Source organism: Serinus canaria, chromosome 10, assembly GCF_022539315.1.
Source record: "Serinus canaria isolate serCan28SL12 chromosome 10, serCan2020, whole genome shotgun sequence".
Taxonomy (NCBI): domain Eukaryota; kingdom Metazoa; phylum Chordata; class Aves; order Passeriformes; family Fringillidae; genus Serinus; species Serinus canaria.
Genome location: NC_066324.1, coordinates 10,134,524 through 10,153,816, shown reverse-complemented (window position 1 = coordinate 10,153,816; position 19,293 = coordinate 10,134,524). Strand labels below are relative to the sequence as shown.

Sequence of the window (19,293 nt, the reverse complement as noted above, 5' to 3'; positions counted from 1 at the left end):
TACATAGCTATCCCCAGAAAACTTCCAGGGCTTGGTTTTTTCCACCTGCCCTCTCCCTTGAGTGTGGTTTCTCCTTATCTCTCCCCTGAGCTGTCATCTCCTCATGCAATTCTTGTGGTGTTGCTCTTCCTGCTGCCCAGCTGGAAGTGCAGACAGCTCTAAAATGGAGTTTACAAGAGCCATGATCTGTGGGTGCTGTGCACACAGAGATTCTTGTACATTCCTCCTGACAACTGTCTGCATGCAGAACTGCATGTTGGCAAGAGACAAGGACTGCAACTTCCCTGGTGGGAGCTTACAGAAATGAGAATACAGTTGGAAAGAATAGTGTTGGATAAATGCTCTGCCATTGCTGGAAAATCAGAGCCTGATTGCAATGAAAGAATGGATGTGGAACATTCCTGGGAAAAAGGATAGAGTCAATTGCACAATCATCTCTGGGTTACCTGTTGGTATGATCCTCTTTGTTAATTAAGGGTTCAGCTTCTTACATATATGCTCCATAGAAAGACTTAACACTGGGGAAGGACTGCACACAGCCAGGAATGACTGAGTGCATTCAAAGGTATTGTTTTGACCCAAAGAAAGGAAATGTACTTGAGAACACAGCTAGGAGTTGTTAAGTATTCAAATGAGGTCCAGTTCCCTGTGTTATATTCAGACAACTTTGTAGGATAAATTCTTCAGTTGTTTCAGTGATCTAAAACATAAATCTCACAGCCAGGACATGGGATTTTTTGCTATTGTGAATATATAATAAATCACTGCTCAGTATGACCATGGATGATGTATCTGTTCCTTAAATAATAAATTCAGCAACCATGAAAGCCATCTGTTTTGCAGGTGTACAGCCTAGTCTTAGAGATTAATTATGAGAGTTTTTCAGCTTCTGCTGCTGCCATACAGCAGAGATGAGTTTCTAGCTCCATATTTTGTTGTTCTCTTGGCCATTCTTACTCTGCCTGCCTTTGGGAAGGGTTAAGGATGCTGGCACGGGAGGCAGGCAGGCTGCTGGCCACTAGCACTGCTGGTTAACCAGGAGCAAGCAAGAAAGGGGCTGCTGAGCAGGAGACAGGGGGATCCTGGGGGAGACTCAGGGGCAAGGAGTCTGTGGATTTGAGAGCCTGTCTTGAGTGAGTTCATTAGCTTGAACTGATCTTTTAGCTGCTGGGGTAAACAATAAAGACTGAGAGCTTGTCCTTCTAGCTATGATGGCCCAAGAAAAATGACTTACTGATGGAGGACACAAGTTGCTTGGTTTTTTTACTGATTTTTTTTTCCTCTTATTGGATCCAGGCAGGCCACGATGTAATATAGGGGATTGTGGCATTGGGAGCCAAATCAGGAGTCTGAAGGGTCCTGAGGCTGTGGTCACTTTTGGGCTGAGCCTGGCTGAGTCTGACTAGCTAAGGAAAGGATCTAATACTCCTAGGAAGCAGAGGGACAACAGGCACTTGTAGGGTGTAAGAATTGGGCATACCACTCCACCTAAAGGGACCAATTGTCATCCTTGGTTTAGTAGATCAAAAGGTTGTATGCTAAATAAATGTAAGTTAGCTTAAAAATACTTAGGAAGAGAGAAGGGAAAATTCTCCAAGAAGGAAACAGCTAATTCTCTATGGCCACAGCTGGCTGCATGGCCCTGTGTATCCAGACAGATAATACTGCTTGTGAAGCCCTGGGTAATTATAGGGGAGTGGGTGGGGACCACAGTGCTTTGTTCCTCCCTTCCCCACAAATTTTTGGTCAACTGAAGGCGAGGCCAGGCAGTAGGAGCTGTTGGAGGCTGCTTTGGCAGCAGCTCAGGAGCAGCTGGGTGATCCAGTGCAGCCTCCTGCATCCCAGAGCTGCTGCGCTCCCTGGGCCGTGTGGGGCTCCAGGCTCAAGCACTGGGAAGATGTGGGTAAGGGCTGAGCATTGGACACTGGGGAAAGCAGGACTGGGAGGGAGAGCAGCAGCATCTGGAGGCCTGTGCCCAGCCATTGAGTGGCAGAGATCTGCTCACCTTCACTCTGCACCTGCTGTGGAAGCTGGTGCTGCTCCTGGGCTGTCTGGGGAGAGCTCACCAAAACAAAGCAGAGAAAGTAAAATGCTGAGGGAAACTTGAGAAGCACTGGACAGATGGACAGCAAAGAAGGTAGTCAAAGTGGAAAGAAGATTCGGTGGGGAAGGGGGAACATTTTTCCCATAGAAATAGTGTGTCTATCCTGCTGATCACTGAGCAGTGCAGAGTGTGATGTGGAAACTACAGCTGCAAAAGCTGTTCTGACACCAGTTATGATGATGAAGCTTGTACATACATGAAGGATCTGAGCTTTGGATGTCTTTAGTGCTAGAGTTGAAAAAGTTGCTGACTTAGGCTGCCTTGAAGGCTCTGATTTCCAAGTGGTACAGACAGCTGTCTGTGTTCTGCAATTGCAATTACACAACAGCAGCAGCTGGACAGCCTGCCAGGACATCAGGACAGCCTGCTCTCAGCTGCTGTGGGGCTTCTCAGGACATCAGGAAAGTGGTGCAGAAAACAAACTCACTGTACTTCTGTACATTCCAGGAGCTGGAGATGAGCTGTCTCAGGACAGATTTTACTCTTGTGCCACCTGAAAACACTCTGTTCCAGGATAACCTGATGCTCATACACAAACAAGCAGATGTACCCTGGTGGGGTGTAATGCTGACACTCACTTGGGGCTAAGGCAGCACATGGTCCTTGTTTCCTCTTCTAGAATATCTTGGGATGGGGAGAAAAACTCTGTCACAGCTTGCACGTGTCAGTAGTTGGTGTTGCAGAGTCCATTCAGCTGTTTGTGTGCTGGCACATTTTCCACAGTTCTCCTCCTCCTTCTCCCCACTGCCTCCTTCACTGGCCTAAGGACCAACAGGATTGCCTAAGTTTTCAGAAGGGCAGAAGACACAGTTGGAACATACAGCTGGCTTGGGGGGAGAAGCAATGAAAACCACACAGAGTGATCTCCTACCAAGATTGCTGCCTGTGCTCACAGGGCTGCAGTCTTGCTTGCTCTGCCTTTGCTGGACAGACACTTTTCCATAAGTACCCACTGGTATTTGTTCATGCAGATGTTAGCCCATCATTCCTTCTGCAGAATTCTGCCTGCCCATGTCTCAGGTACTGAAGTATTATCAGAATTGGGATTTGGCAACAAAGTTTTGCTCTGGGCCTTTGCACACATTTTTGTGTGACTGGACAGGAGTGAAGTGTCCCAGTGCTCGTGCATGGACTCCTACAATGTGACATGGGAACAGGTCAAGGTCTGTGTGAAATGGATGGACACTGCTGACACAGCAAGGGCTTTGCTTATGGAAATGTGGGGGGAGATAGCAGATGTGGGGAATAGTGGGGGATATCTGGGATGCAGTATGTTCAGTCTTTTGTCAAGAACATGCAGGATCCAATGTAATTTCTCTGTGAGAAGGATGAGGATGTGGCCAAATAGTGCCTTTTCAATCCTTTTAATTTTGACATGTTTTGTTCTCTAAATACTTTGATCTTCCCCAGCACCCACTTGTCTGCAGATGAAGCTGATAACAATCATTCCAAGCTCTTTCCTAGCATTCTTTCTTATTCTGCAGTCCTGAATGAAATTCAACCTTATTATCCATAAAAAACCTTTCTCATTCCTCCAGCTGTCTCCTAGAGCTAGTTCACTTCTGACCTCTCCCTTACTGACTCTGTACTGACCTTGCACTTCCCCCACAGCCCTAATCTGCCAGTGTCTACTCCTAGGCTTCCTCTGCTATTTTGCATGATTTTCTGTTTTTTTCTAACAGGGCCCACCATTTCCTGAGCTGCACTTCAGCAGTAAGTGTGAACAAGGCCCTTTATCCACACACTTCATTAAGTGCAGTGACAAATTACAACCATTGCCAACAATTTTGATGCTTTCACTCCTTCTCTCTGATTCCAGGCTCTGGGTAAATCTATACTTTCAACTGTATTTTTCTATTGGCAATAAAACCCAGCATCAGTGTTTCCAAGTTGTAGAGAAACAATACAATTCCAGTGCCAGTGTCTTGTTCAAAGAGCAGTGTTTTGTCTTTAGTTGAATTTTTATCAGTGGGACAACAACCCCAGTGGTTTTTCAGTGGCTTTTATTAAACTACTAAGGGATCATTCAGTCTCATCTCAACCTCCCATCCAATGCAGTTTGAGTTCTCATCTGAAAATCTTGCAAATGGATTTGTTTTGGTTTGGTTTTGTTAATGAAGTTAGGCTGTAGAAATAATCAGTAATAACCTGCCAATGGGCAGTTGTGGAAAAACTTTTTAAAAGAGCAAAGTGGTCATGCACATCATATCTGTGTGTACATTTTCTTGTTTTGTCATGCTGTTATCAAACAAAACATTTTCCTTCCCCCCAGTATTTGCCTGTCATTTACATAAATTTTTGTATTAGTTGAGTGGGAATTTGTTTGCATTCAAAGTGGAAAGCAGAGGTTTTCCCAATATTGATTTTTTTAAAATGACACCATGAATTGTACATTTTATCTCTATGTACCTGCAAACCAGACCCATTTATTTTACAAAGTAGAAAGCTTAACTCTAGGTGTCAGCACTGCAAACTGAATGTGCAGCTATGAAAATGAAGTTTTGCTGTCTCTGACTCCTCCAGTGCCACCAGAAATAAAGTGCAATAGCAGTTTTGCTGACAGATCCATTAGGGCTGAGGAAGGGAGCCCACAGTTATGCTTAACAGCACAAGTAGGAATTGTAGCATTCTTTTCTTCCACAGTCTTTTTCTAGCTGCATAAGTGTGTTCTTATTAATGGCTTCTAGTAAATAATGTTTAATGTAAAGGAAAGAATGAGGATGAGATCCATCTCCAAACAGTGCCCACTGTTTCAAATGGGTATGGTAAGCCTTTCCCTTCATTTGTTGTTAAATGCTTATATTGAGTGGGTCTCCAAAGTGATGAGAGGGCACAGGAAGCTGACTTATTTTTCTGGTTCTAACAGGCTTGATAGATCAGCTGAATTAATGGGGTGGATGAAGTTTATGTGACTATTGCTTATACTTGAAACTGCACAGTAGCAGAAACATCGGGGAAGGAAAGACTTGATTTTCCAGCCTTTAATGCTAGCAATTATGAGAAGTAAATAAAAGCATTCTGCATTGCAAGTACTGTGGTTATCCTGAAAAACCACATTTCTCAAAAGCACTGACTTTTGGCTTTGCATCTCTCAACTTTACAAGGTGCTCTCATCTGGGTCAAGAGATCCTGTTGCGTATCTGAGTGAAAAGCTGCTTCTTGCCATTCTTGTTGTCCATAGTCATCACTTATCTGCATGTTTTGCTTTTAATTATGACCTGATTGCATTTGTCATGCAGTTAAGGCACTGTTAAAAGTGTGGCTGTCCTGAATGCACACAAGTGTGCTCCTGCTGAATTGGATTCTTCTGAAACACAATGATTCTGACAGGGGGCCACAGAAGTGTTCATGGCAAAAAGCAGCAGTAGTTCAAACAGTTTCCTTGTGTAACACATAATTTTCCCCTCTTCAGGTGCTGTTAATTATTGATAAAAGTCATGTCTCTGATATTTGGTTTTCACCATGTTCCAAAATCAAAAATTTGGTTGGGCCTTCCCTAAATTGCTGGTGTCTGTGAGCTAGTGGAAACAGGCAGGACCTTGGAGAAGCACCTGTGTGAATCATTGAGAATAAAGGTAGCAGAAGCTATGAATGACAGTGAAAAAGGTGAAAGGCACGTGAAGATGCCATGGGTTGTGTGTGGTCTCTGGTACAGTATACTGATGTATGACTGTCGTTGAACTCAGGCTGTACTTGAGCTGGTACTTCTGGAACACAAATTGTCTATGGCAGTAACTTGTTTTGCTCTGGGCATGATGTCTAAGGGGCTTTTAAATACAACATGTTTTCTCTTAAAGTACATCCAGACATCTAGTCTCCCAGCACATCTATAGGATAAGGAAGCACAGTTACTCTCATATGATATAGAAACAGAAAAGGTTTATTTTACATACATATTCCAGGAAAAGTCTGCCTGCAGTTGATTTCCCAAGCCCCGGGGCTTGGCTCCACCCATAGCACCATCTTCCCTTTTCACAGGCTTTGCTTTCAAAAATATTTTCAAAGAAATTGGCATGGGCAGAGTCGAAAAGGAAAACGATGGGAAGCAACAACCGAGCCCGTTGTCCGGTTTCTGAAGCAGGGCGCCAGGTGTCTCACGGGGCAGCCGCTCGCTGCCTCCCCGAGGCGGCGTCCCGGGGCTCCCCCGAGCGCTGAGCGGTGCGGGCCGCGCTGCGGTGCGGTGCGAGCGGCGGTGCGGGGCCGCGGGCTCGGGCGGGGCCGGCGCGGCATTGGCCGCGGCCGCTGATCTGCATTGACGCCAGCACGGGCCGGAGGTCAGCGCCGCCGGGCGCTGCATTGGCTCGGCCGGGAGCCGGGGCCGGCAGCCGGGGCGGCGCGGGGGGAGCCGCGGGCGGGGCGGGGCGGCGCGGGGCGGGCGGGGCGGCGGAGGGGCCGCGGCCGCGGCCGCCGCTGAGGAGCATCAATAATAACAAGGTGAGCGCGGCGCGAGGGACGGCGGCTGCGGGGAGCCAGGCATTTCCCTGCTGAGGGATGCAGACACCACGGCCCCGGGAACCAGAGCTCTCGCCGCTGCAGCCCTTGCCGCCGGGATGGGACGCTAGGATCGTTCTCCTTCTACTTCTCGCTCTTTTTAATTTTTCTCGCCCTTTTATTTTTTTATTTTTTAATTTTTCCCCTCTCGCCGTTTCGCATCACTTCTCTGCCCAAAAAACCAACCGCATCATGGAGGCCCTTTGATGCGTCCGCCCGCCGCGCCGGCTGCCCCCGCGGCTGAGGGAAGCCCTCCGGGCCGTGCCCGATCCCCCGAGGGGGCTCCCCGCGGCCCGGCCCGCCCCTGCCCCGCGGCGCTGAGCCGGGATGCCGCTGCGGCGGCCGGAGAGCCCCGCTGCCGCCTGACGGGGGGCTCTTCCTTCCTTCCGACGACGGGAACCTGAATGTCACCCCCGCGGCGGCCGCCCGCCCGCCCGCGACCGAGGCGGCGCGGGACGTGCCCAGCGCGGCGTGAGGAGCGCAGCCGGCTCCCCGGGGCGGCCGGGCGGCTTCCGCTCTTCGCTGGTATTTTTTAATAAATCGTTGATTTTTTTGAATTTTATTTTTTTGGCCCCAAAGCACACCCCAAAGCGCACCCCCGGCACAGCGCAGCGCCGAGCGGGACCGCGAGGGGTGAGCGCGGCTCGGCGGGAGCGCGGACGCGAAGGTGGAGAGCGGCCCCCGGCCCGGTCCCGGGTTAATCGGTAACGCGGAGCAAGCCCGGGTGGAAAATGCGCCGTGCCCCGGGCTCAGGGGAGGAGATGGTGCCGTGCCCCCGGCCGCTCTGAGCGCCGAGCCGACGCCGAGGTGTGTGTGGTTTGGGGCTTGGGGTTTTTTTTAGTTATTTTTGCCTTTTTTTGGTTGTTTTTGGCTTTTTTTCTCCTATTTTTTTCCTGCTTTTACAAGAAGGAAAGAAAACGTTACCAAGATTCTCAGATGGCTTAGACAAATTAATAATAATCTGTGAAAATACGAAGTCGACCGGTTCTTGATTTCCCCCTTCCCTCCCCTCCAGCTCCCCAGCCCACTGCTGAGATTGAGCTAAAAGGACCTGTTTGCTGGAGGACGAGGAGAACAGACACTTTTCTGGTGGTGTAGAAGGGACCGATGGCAATGCTTCAGAGTGTAGTGGAGACGCAGGAGAGAGATTCAACCTGTTAACAAAAAAAAAAATTAAGCAGGGGGAAAATATCAACGGGAAGGAAAGATATATATACATATATATACACACGTATATATATATACGATTTAGAAGTATTCCCCAGGTGGCCACAAAGCATGGGCTGTGTTCCAAGCACCAACCTCTCTGACAGCAGAGTGATCTGTCACAGTAGCAATGAGTCTGAGGAGTACAATTTCCCTCACCAGACCAACACAACCATGTCTCAACAGCAGCAAGGCAACCCCGTCCCAGGATTATTCATTAAATGCTACAACACATCCACTTATGAGGCGAGGACTAATTCCTCTAAGAAAGACAAGAGGGAGAACAGCCAGAGCATGGAGGCAGAGGCCCAGACCGGCAGATCCAATGTTAAGGTAAAAAGGGTGCTAAACACGAGCGCTGTTTCTCTCAGAACCGGAGCTGGCTGTAGCGGTTCAGCCCAAGCACTCTCCCGGCCGTTTTGCGGGAGCTTTTCCTGGCTTGGGCTTTACTTTCGTTTGTAAACTAATTAGTGTCTTGGCGACTTTGTAGAGGTACCCGAGCCTCTTTCTTCACTCCACAAAATGAGTTTTCCTAGTTCTGGGAAGGAGAGCGGTGTTAATTGTCCTCATGGATGGCTGGAGCCGGGGCCGCTGGAGCGCGGTGGGGCCGCGCCGTGCGGGGGATGCGCGCAGGGAGCCCCGCGGTGCTGCCGGGCCGTCCCGCCTGGCTCTCCGTGCTCGTCCCCTTTGGAAACAGGGGCAGATCGCGGTCTGGAGCGGTCTGCGAGCTGGGCTGATCGCTTTACATACCTCTTCCATTTGGAAAGTTGAAGGGAGAGCGGCCGCGTGTTTTGCTTTAGGTACTGATTTACATTAACAACTTGTTGACCTTGTCTGTTGCTGCAAATAGGGATTTTTTTTTTTTTGCGGGTTTTTTTCTGTGTGTTTGTGCCCATACTTTTGAGTAGAGGTGCGACACAAGACTGTTTGGAGTTGACAAGCACATACTGAAAAAAATTGTGATTTGTGATTATTTTCTTGGAAGTCTGACAGTTAGTGGTTTGGAGTGCTTGTTTGTCTGTTTGCTTTTTATCTGTTTGTTTATGAGTTGTACTTTAGCTCCTAATGTAATAGGTCTGGATTATATGTCTGCTTTTTTTTTTTTTAACTGTTTTTTATCTTGTAAAAATGAGTAGTTGCAAATGTAAGAAAAATCATACTGTAGCAGCCCTGAGGATATTATATAACATGGCTGATCTGTTCTGGTTGCTGTGAGAAGAGCTGAGATACACATGCTGTAAATATAAGATACAGGCTTGAGATGCAAGTGAGATCTAGCTGAATGTCAAGTGTTTTGCAGACTAACAAAATCTAATGATTTGTTGTTTACTTAGAGTTTTTACTTGCTTACCAAGACAACTTCTAGAGTATTGACCTGGAATAATTTACTTCAGTTATGTGGGTGATTTTCTTTGATTGTTTTCCTTCAGACTTGGTAACCTTTGGTTATAGTTTAATAAGTTTCATAGTTAAAAAAGTGTTGAAAATTAGCAGACACATTGAGAGCAGTGAGCTGGTGAGGAATTAACAATACTTAACTGAGAACACGAAGCTGAGTGGTGGTGTACTACAGTAAATTTCTGTGTTAACAGCACTGCACAGGAAATGAACTTCACGGCCCTGTTCACACGCCATAGATGAGCTCACGGCATGGTTCACACAGCAGCCACACTGAGCAAGATTAAGCTGTCAGCTGAGTCCTGACAGTTGTTTTGCCAGCTGAATTTTTAATAATGATTGTAATTGAATGTTACAAACCTGAATCAAAAGTAGTCTTTTAAAACTTTTGTTCTGTGAATTTGTCTTGTGTCATTGTTTAAGGGGAAAAATCCCTCAAACCTGTTTCCAGAAGCATGTGTGGGAAGCAGTCTTAATTTAGTTAAATTTTGTTGCTCACCCTCAAGAACTTTGTACAAATTCTTGTTACTAGGTTTGGATAATTCAGCCAGACACCATAGGTTGCTTTGGTTTGTATGCATGCTGTGATCTCATTGACAGTCACTCAGATTTTTATCACTCAGTCACATTTTCTGCCCCTGTCATCACTTAGCACAGTTCTGTTAAAGATGGATTCTCAGAAATGAAAATGGAGCTCTGTTTGTGATCAGTTGAATACAAAATCTGTTGGACACATCACATCTACATTATTTTCATGGGCAAAATCCTGTAATAATCTTTAGAGCTGTCAGGCAGCCTGGCATTTCTTTCTCTGCATTTATTATTAGTGTGTAGTATGATGAGATTTGCAATGCTAGATAACTGTGCTGTCTCAGAGATTGTGCTGGAGTGAGGGATCACTGCAGAGCAGTTCTCACAGCCCAGTGACAACTGGAAAGAAAGAAAGAGTGAGAAAATTGAAAACAATGTGCAGGAGCTTGAAATTCCTGAAGGCAAAAGGAGCATTGGGCAGGATGTTGTGCTGTTTTGTAATTAAAAGGATTTTTGACTGGAGGAAGAACTGTAAGAGTTAGGGTGCTACTAAGAGCCATTGCTATTTCTTGGAGTGTGTAGTACACTCTTTATGGCCCTGGGGATTCCTTCACACAAACACAAAATGCTACAAACCTGGTGCACTTTGGGCACTGGTGGTGTCACCCAGAATTTGTGTGAATCACCAGTAATCTGCCTGAATGACTTTTTCACTGGGTTTCAGGGTGCTTGAAGCTGTTGCATATTCTCAAATTAAAGCCAACAGAACGCTGTGTTAGAGCTATGAACAAAGCTTGGCCTGTGTGTAAATTTCATGTTTTCGCTTTGGCTGGCATTAGTGTTAAGTTCATTAAAACATGTATAGTTTTAATAGTGCAGTAATATTTGCTATTAATATTACTGAATCAGTTTGCTAGCTATAGTGAACATTTTTCAAGTCAGAAAATGTAACAAAAAGAAAAAAAGTCCCATGTTAGTTGTAAAATGGTATCTCCCTCCTTAATTAGTATTTTCATATGTGGCTTTTATTTGACAATTACGAGCATCTTGGACTAAGTGCCATATTTAAACAATGAACCAGCCATGGAAACTCTTCCTTAAATTTTCAATGTCTTGCCTCTGCAGATTAAACCCTGTACTAGTGAAAGATGAGCAGGACTTGGATGCAAGGACTGGGGTTTGATTATCCAGTGCTACATAAAGAATGTCAAATTACACTTAACCAGTACTGTTACAAAGAGGAGTTTCCCTGATTTTTGTTTTAACTCTGAAAATCTCAAGGAGGAGGACTCAAAATGGTGACAATCTGTCCTTTTCATATATATTGGTTATGATTTACAGATATTTTTGTAGTTGAATTTGTGGTAAAGGTACTTGGATTTATAGAAACCTGCTTAAACACCATTAGAATAATAACTGTTTAATCCATAACGTAAGGGGAGTAAATGCTGAAAGGCATAAGGACTTCTTGGGTGTTTATTTAGAATTGGCTTGGATATTCATAATCATGTGCTATGCCAACATCCTGTGTGTGTGGCTCTTCTCCAGCACATTAATATACACTGTAGCACCTTGATTTTGCACTGTCATTCTTTTACGTATGTAAGATTTCCTTCCTCTTTCCTTGAGGAACTCTCCCTGTTGGTACATTTAATACAGAAATATGTGCATTTGGGTGCAAGGGGATCAGAGAGTAAATCCACACTTCATTTGTTTGAAATTAAAATTACTCCCAAGTCAGAAGGACGGAATGTGAAATAGTCTTTCGATTTATCAGCTGGTGAGGGGCAGCCAGTTGAAATCCATGCCCCTACAGCCAGTAAGTTTTCTGCATTCAAACCCTGAAAGTGCCTGTGAATTTTGCAGTCACTGCAAACCCACGTTGCATAATTCTGCATAGGCTGTATGCTCTGTGGCACCTGCAGTGCTGAAGTGGATCTCATTTCAGCAGTTAGCAGAGCATTATTTAGTCCATTAAGCTGTCTGCTCTTTTCCTCCCTGTCTGGTAATTCCTTTCCCTCGGAACACGTGAGCACTCCCTCCCTTTGATACTCCCACACTTTCTGTCCGTGCTTCCACTGAGGCCATTCACCCTCTCCTGAATCCTCCCTGTTCCCACTGAAGCTGTCCTCAATCATTTCCCCAACAAACTTCCCATCCCCATTTCCCTCCCACTTCCACTGACGTCAGCTCTCCTGTACAGAGATCCTTGCTTGCACTGAGGATCCTTCCCACGCTGACATCCATGAACTTTTCTCAGTCTCCAGACTTTCACACTCATACTTTTAATGCTGTTGTTGTAAGGCATGAGCCCTTTCTTTAGGGGATGGGAGTCTAATTTTTAAATTGTATGAAGAGAAGTGCTGTAGTAACACGTGAACTGGGCTCATATTTAGGTCCAATTTTTATCTAAGATTCCTGTTGTTTGTTATGTAAATTGGAAAAAACCCAAACTGTAAATCACTCACAGTATATAGATGGCTACACTACAAAGACAGCATAAACAGTGGTTTTAATTTTCAAAGCATTATTATTGGTACCTCTTCTTGTCATGCAAACCAACTCATGCAAAATGTGTCACTGCATCTGAGGGCAATTCTTTGTGTGCCTGAGATGAGCAGGGTTAGACGCTGAATTTTTGGAGTGTTTTCTGTCAGTAAAAACTTCACTGAAACTCAGCTGAAAATTCCTGTGTCTTTTCTGTTGTTCTTCAGTGCTGCTGTCTGAGTTTGCTCTGTGTCTTTTCCCTGGCCATTTCATGTAGTTAAGTACTAAGCTCTTCCTTTTTCTGCCTCCTGAATCTGTCGATAGGGGAAGTATTAATCCAAGCCTTTATTTCTGCAGTTCTAGATATTTTTCTTACTGTGTTTTACCTTTTGTATTCTTAATTGAATGGCTCAGATTGAAGTGTAAGTACATTTACAGTGAGAAATCTCCCACTTGTAGAGTGTACTTACAAGCCAGGCAGAATAACAGGAGGTGATGTATTAATGAGTTTTTACCATTACCAATATTACATGTGGTGTGAAATTCCAATGGAAGTTAACAGCTTTGCCTTGCTATTTAAGTTACCAGCAATTCAGATTTTACATCCCAAATGCTAAGTATAAGTTAAAGGTACAAAATGGTTACACCCACTTGCACATACGTCTCATTCAATGAATTGTAGATTAGGGGACAATCTGTGTGACAATGAAGAATGTCTTATTAAGAAAGTTGTTCATGGTTCATTTGAATCTAAGAAAAAATACTGTTTGGAAACTGTTTTGCTTTCAATTTTGCATGCTTTAATATTTGTTCCTCATGTTCAAGTAAGTGTCCATGTCAAGAAAGGGAGAGGTATTTGAGTGAGAATTATTTTTTTCATCCATTGAAATTGTTATATCCAGCAGTCGCCACTACCAGCAGTGATAAATAGCTGTTTTGTTTTAGTATTATATGAACATTTGTTCACCTCTCTTGGCTGTCACATTGAAGAAGGACTCCAGAATTGGCTTACTTAAGCAATAGTAACAACACACTGAAAATATTCCACTTTTTGAGCAGCTGGAATCTCAACTGACTTTCAAATGAGACCTCAAAAAGAAATAAGTATTTTGAGATATGAACAGCTAAAGCTTTATAGCTCTCAGCAAAAAGTGAAAGAAACTTAAAGCAAATATGATAATGAGCAGAGTGGCCTCAAGGTGAAATAGTTCCAATACAAGATTTACATTGTCATTTTATAAGGGGGCCACAGAAGCACCTGCACATGGAGGAGAACAATTTAGCATTGTGTTCTGTTTTGGTGGTGTATAAGGATATAATATGCCCACACTGTAAGGTGTTTTACCAGCCATGGATGGAATTAAAACATTGTTTGCAATGTCCCAAGCTCAGTTTTCCATGTGAATTTCAGTGTTTTTATATATATGAGACCCATTCATCCAGTGGAGGTTCAGTAGGAATTGGCTTGGTCCTGTGGCATTCTACACATTGCTCTCTGCTCTTTGGGTAAAATAATTAGGTATCATCATTTAACTGTAATTTAAATTGGCACAGGATGACGAGATACAAATTTAATAGCTTTAATGTGCATGACATACTAAATAGTTTTATTGCCCAGAGTCAGATTTCTAAGTTTCAAAGGTGCTGAGGAAGTGATGTTTAAGTCCTCTGCAAAAAGATTCTGGCATTCAGCCCCTTTTAGGTTCTTTCTTGATACCCCCTTTAGGGCCAAAATGTAATAAATGATGGTGTTACACTTGCTGGGAAGTTAAATAGCAGAGTCTCTAATTTGTGCATTCTTCCAGACCGTTCTCTTTTGCCATGGGCTGTTCTGTTGGCCTCACATCAAACTCCCAGGCCCTTTTCTTCTGTTTCTTGTAAAATCTGTAACTCTGTCACTCCACATAAAGTAAAAGGCTTAGCATTGTGTGAGCCAGCTCCCACATGGATGGCTTTGTTCCAGGAGAAAGGAAGAGAGCTGGAACCTGCTTTTTGACATGGAAACGTGTTGACATAAATTAGGTTATCTCTGTTTTGAATGTGGTAGACAAGATAATTTGAGATGGGTTTTGATAGTGCTTCCAATGTTCAAAGGTAGTCTGAAAATATATGTACAGAGTTAATGTCCTTGCACAGCAGAAGAGCTTGGAATGAAAAAGGAGCATTCAAGATTTAAAAGCAGTTTTGGAAATTAATTGTTGCTTGTGAAAAAGACTGATTCCAGCATGAGGGACTCAAATAAGGATTCCCACCCTTGCTTGGAGTGGCAGGAAATGTGGCTTTTGGTTCTGCCACTCTCTTACCTGATAGGCAGTTTTTGAGCATTATATCCTGAGAAATTGGGGTAACATATCTTTGTTGGTATAAAGAAAATCTCTTTGTTGGCCAGATGGATCTTTCATTTCTAGTGAACTAAACTGATACTATTTCAAGGATTTTTAAAAATCAGGGTATATATTAGTCTGTTTGTTAAATATTATTTTACCAGATTTAAGACCTGTCTGTTTCTTTGTTGGAAATGAGAACTCACCTTTTTTTTTTTTTTTTTTTGCAAAAGTAGAATTATTTTGCTTGTTAATTTGAAAGTTGCATAGGAAAACCAAACATTTATATGCCTTTTTCAAGGAACATGTATTTTTCTTTGTAAATCAAACATTTTCTAAAGTGACACGAATAGATTATTGGTCTTGTTACAGGGAAAATGGTGACATTGAAATCTTTTCATTGTGTTGTAGACTTCCCAGTTTCCTAAGTAAATCCATGCAAAGAAAACACAGAATCACTGGACAAATATGAAAGAATGGCATCCTCTGCTTCCCATTGTTTTCATTTGGAGTTAGCAGTGACCTTTAGCTCCCTGCTGGGATGTGGTGGAAACTTGACGAGGCCCCATCTTATTTGCCACTAAAAGACAACTTATTTTTAAAGTTACACATTTACTGTCCTCTTCTGACTTTGAGTCTAAAGTTATGTTATCTCTAAGAAAATTTAAGCAGAAAAACAACCTCAGTAAGTGATTGGCTAAGTAAACCTTCTTTATAAGGATTATGTTTGAACAAAACCTGAGCTAATTTGTTAATTAAAGCACAGTGAAATGATCTGCATTGAAAGCAGTCTTCCTGTATTTAGGAGTAGCTGCACTTTTGCATCATCAGAAAGATGTTCCTCGTTCCCACTGAGTTATCAGGGCTGTGGCTCTTCTGACACTGAGGTGTAGAGCTCTGCTTTACAGCAGTGGTTTTAATTCCAGGTTCAAATACACAAATAGATCTGTGGGATATGTAGGAAGGTCAAAATCAATGTTGAGCTGAGATGATTAATTTGCAGGTATGTGTTCTTTTTGGAATACTGTCTGCTTTTCCTTCCAGTTTTTAAGGTGGTGGGGTTTTTGGCTGGTTTTTTTTGTGTGTGTTTTTTTTTTATTTTATTTTTTTTTCCTTCCTTCATAACTTTTCATAAGTTTGGTGAGAAATTCCACAAATGGTTGAGGACAGCCACACCTATTACTCTGGTAACTTGAAGCAGAAGTGATGTGTCCTGCACAGAGTTTAACTGCCTGGTAAAAACTGCACTTTTCCATGAGCTTTAACTCAAAGGTAAATATTTCAGCACAGGATGAGTATCAGAGTGTAGCTCCATAAATATTGGAATCCAGAGCTTGTACTGAACTGTGGATGGCACTGGGATTGCTTGCAAGATACCTGCTTTTTATTTTTCAAACCAAAGCAAAGTATTATTTTCAAATACTGAAGGGATTTATTAGTGGGCCAAATTGTTGCTAAAATGACCCTCTTTCAACCCTGTTAAGATCTTTGAGAGTGATGGCTCATGAAGTTAAAACCTTAAATTTCTAAGCCCTCAGAAGGATTTTTTCCCAGCCTATTGGTACCTGTGTTGTTCTCCCCTCCCAGCCAAGGATCATTCTGCAGGCAGAGATGCAGCAGGACCCAGGCTGGCCCTGTGAGTGTGTCCTGCCTGGCCAGCTTGCTGTCTCTTTCCACTTGGATGCCTGATGGGAATTCTGTGTCCTGCAGGATCAGGGCCACCGTGTACCCAGAGCACAAGGGCTGCACTCAGACCAAGCTGTGTCCACGTGTGCAGGGCTTTGTCTCCAGCCCTCAGCAGAGTGTGCTTTGCAGAGAGATGCAAGGGATCTATTTAAAGGTACAAAACTGAGAAGGGTTCTTCATGTTCCTCTTCTGGTTTTAATCTGAACATACTGACTTACTTTTCATTTTTTTGCCATTTTGGTGTGTAATGCGATACCAATATTTTAGTTTTATGTCCTTAAAACTTGGTTGATGAGTACAATGAAGAATTGTACTCTTGAGTGGAAGTTGTGAATGGAGGATGAATTTCCAAGCCAGTGTTAGCACACAGTTATCACTGCAGCACCACCGGGGTGAATGGTTGATGTATTTGTTTCTGGTTGATGTATTTGTTTCTGCAGATACTGTTACAGGGACCACAAACAAACAATGAAAGAGTTTAGAAGAAAGCAGGGGACATGAATTAAAACTAAATATGGGTTTGCATTCTGAAGAGGACTTCACCACCAGGGTAGCTAGTTATTTTTCCATGCATAGGTCAGTGTGTCCTCCAGATAAAAAACCTGAGGGTAAAACTGATATTTTAGAGGAATTAAACATTTCCAAGGCAGGCAGAGGGGGTTTTGCAAACCCAAACAGGGTTTGTTTTGTTAACAAAAGGAAGAATAAGTCCTGTGAACTCAGACACTGCTTCATGCTTCCATTGATGCTGCTGGAACTTTTCCTTCACTTAATACTTGGGGTTTTCTTTTTTCTCTTTGGCAGGAATGGATCTGCTTTCTGCAGAATTTCAGATGAAAGGGCTGTTCTGCTCCTACTGTCAATTAGTGATGGTGTTGCATGTCCTCACTCCTGGAGGTGGTGGTGGTGTTCCCTGCTGTGCAGTGCTGTGGAGCTGAGATTGTCAGGGGAGCAGTCAGCTCCAATTCTGTGGCACTGCTGTCACTCACAGCCCCTGAGCCTCCCAGTGACACTTCTTCCCTCAGCAGATAATGTCACATTGTGCCTCTTCCAAAGTAGGGAATATTTTGCTATGGGGCAGCTGCTTACTTTTTAGGAGTTTTCTGAAAAATTATTGCATGTTACAGCTCTTTAAAACGAATGTATTCATTTTAGCTTGTGGGGAACCAAGTTTTATCCAAAAAGCAGTTGCCTTTGGCACTGGTACCCAGTAGGACAAAACAGATTCTTGGAGATAAGAGAGATTTAGCTTTTATGATCCTTATTCATCCTACCTAAAACTCACTGGACTAATGAGGTTGCTCAGTGAGGAAGCTGACCCATCCCTCTCCCCCTTGGCTTTGGTGAGAAGGACAGAGGTAGTGTCTGTCTGTCCCTGAAGGACAGGCAGTAGTGGCAGCCTGCTGGTTTGGTAGCAAATAATAAAAAAAGAAATTTTGTTGGGCATTCTGTCCTTTTGGCTCTGAGAGCTAAATATTGATATATCAGCTTATGGTAGTTTTCTGAGAAACATAATTCTGCTGTCACTGTTTGTAAGTTGGATTTGTTTTTTTTTTCCCAACACAGTTGAAAAGGTTTTATTCCTTGTTTGTTTGTATCAGTGCAGAGCCTCAGAGTCTGAGTGGGAGTGGGGCAGAGGGAGCAAGCCCTGCCAGTGGCTGGTGGGAGGTGTGGGAAGTCCAGAGGCTTGTCACATCCTCACAGTGACCATGGGAACATGTGTGACCATGGGAACATTGCCAAGCACCAAATTTTCAGAGAAGCATGGCTGAAGTTCACATTTGCTAAAAAGCTAAGCTCTCTTATGAATTACTTACAGAGAGATTTGTAGCCAGACTGTCAAAAAAAGCAAGCTGAAATTGCAATCTCTTATTTTGCCAATTAAACTAAAAGTAACTTCTTTTTGGAGGTTACATAGCTCTGAAGTTTTTGCTAACTTTATCTTGGCTGTTGTGATTGCTGAGGGCTCTTAGAAGGCTCTCTTGTGCTCTTTGGGCAGTGCAAACTCTCTGTGCCCTGCTGAGTTTGTGGAACACTGTTCTTGGGGCAGTTTTTGCTTTGGGGGTAACCTTGTTTGGTTGCTTTACAAAGTCTAAGACTGTGGAAATGAAACAGACCTGGTGCAGGGTCAGGGAATGGCATTCTTCCTCCAAGTCCTCTGGGAGCCATTGAGCAGTGCTAGAAGTGCAGGCTGTGGGTGTTAAGAGGTAGCTGTGATTCTCACCCTTTTGCTGGATGCACAGGATTTATTGTGGGTTGGGATGCACTGATATGATGCACTGCTCTGTCAGTCCCTCTGAAATTGAACCAAGACCAGAGGCCAGTGGAGAGTGGAAGTGGTGGGGTCCAGCACTTGCAAGGCTCAGAGGTCTCTCTGAGGTATGGTTTAGTTGCAGAAGCCACAGTTGTCTCCACAGGGATATTTACTTAGTTATGGAAAAGTGATTTGTCCTAAAAAGTTGAGAAACCTCATAAATTCTTCCACCATCAGTTTGAAAGGGACACAGTCTTCCCCAGTCTGTTGTTCTCTCAAGTGCTCAGCAGTGAGGCCGTGTAGTCTCTTGCCCTTTCTCCATGGCTGACCTGCACAGAAGAACTATCAACCCCCCTCAGGAAACCTGATGGTTCTGGTCAATGGTCCCTTACATTTTTTCCCCAGCTGACTGATATTCCAGCTGACTGATCAGAGAAGTACCCAGCTGCATCCACTTGTTAGGATTTGCTGTGCCAGGGCTGCTCCATTCCAGGACAAAGGTACCAAGGAAATGAGTTTGGCTCCCCTGAGAGCTCAGGGGTTCTTCCCTGGCTGTGGCCAATCACTTTGACTACTTTGGCATCTGGGTTCCACTTACCCCTGTAACAGTACACTCAGTAAATACTCATGTGAAATAGTACCTGGGAATCTTTAAATGCTTGATTACTATTGCTTCCTGCCACTTTGTAAGAGGTACAAAGATTTTTGTCCTAATTTTTCCCCCTCTCTTTTTTCCCCTCCATTTTGCAGAGAGGGATGTGGGTGAAGGGCTTGGCATTTTTTCACCATTTTTCCCAACACCAGGGTGTCCC

The 19,293-nt window shown here is 43.9% G+C and overlaps 1 protein-coding gene across 5 annotated transcripts in view; it reads left to right on the top strand.

Moving 5' to 3' along the window:
* The window catches only part of PDE8A (phosphodiesterase 8A), a 148,324-nt gene that overhangs the window by 18,504 nt on the left and 110,527 nt on the right, over window positions 1-19,293 (top strand). For 2 of the 5 annotated variants that reach the window (XM_018913890.3, XM_018913891.3), the window contains exon 1: window positions 7,743-8,134. The exons of 1 other annotated variant lie outside the window; for it this stretch is intronic. In XM_018913890.3, coding sequence (XP_018769435.2) covers window positions 7,874-8,134 — 261 coding nt within the window. In that variant the 5' untranslated portion in view covers window positions 7,743-7,873. Of the gene's footprint in view, window positions 1-6,518; window positions 6,539-7,742; window positions 8,135-19,293 lie in introns of those variants that run through there. 2 more of the 5 variants (XM_030228348.2, XM_030228349.2) reach the window with 2 other exon arrangements.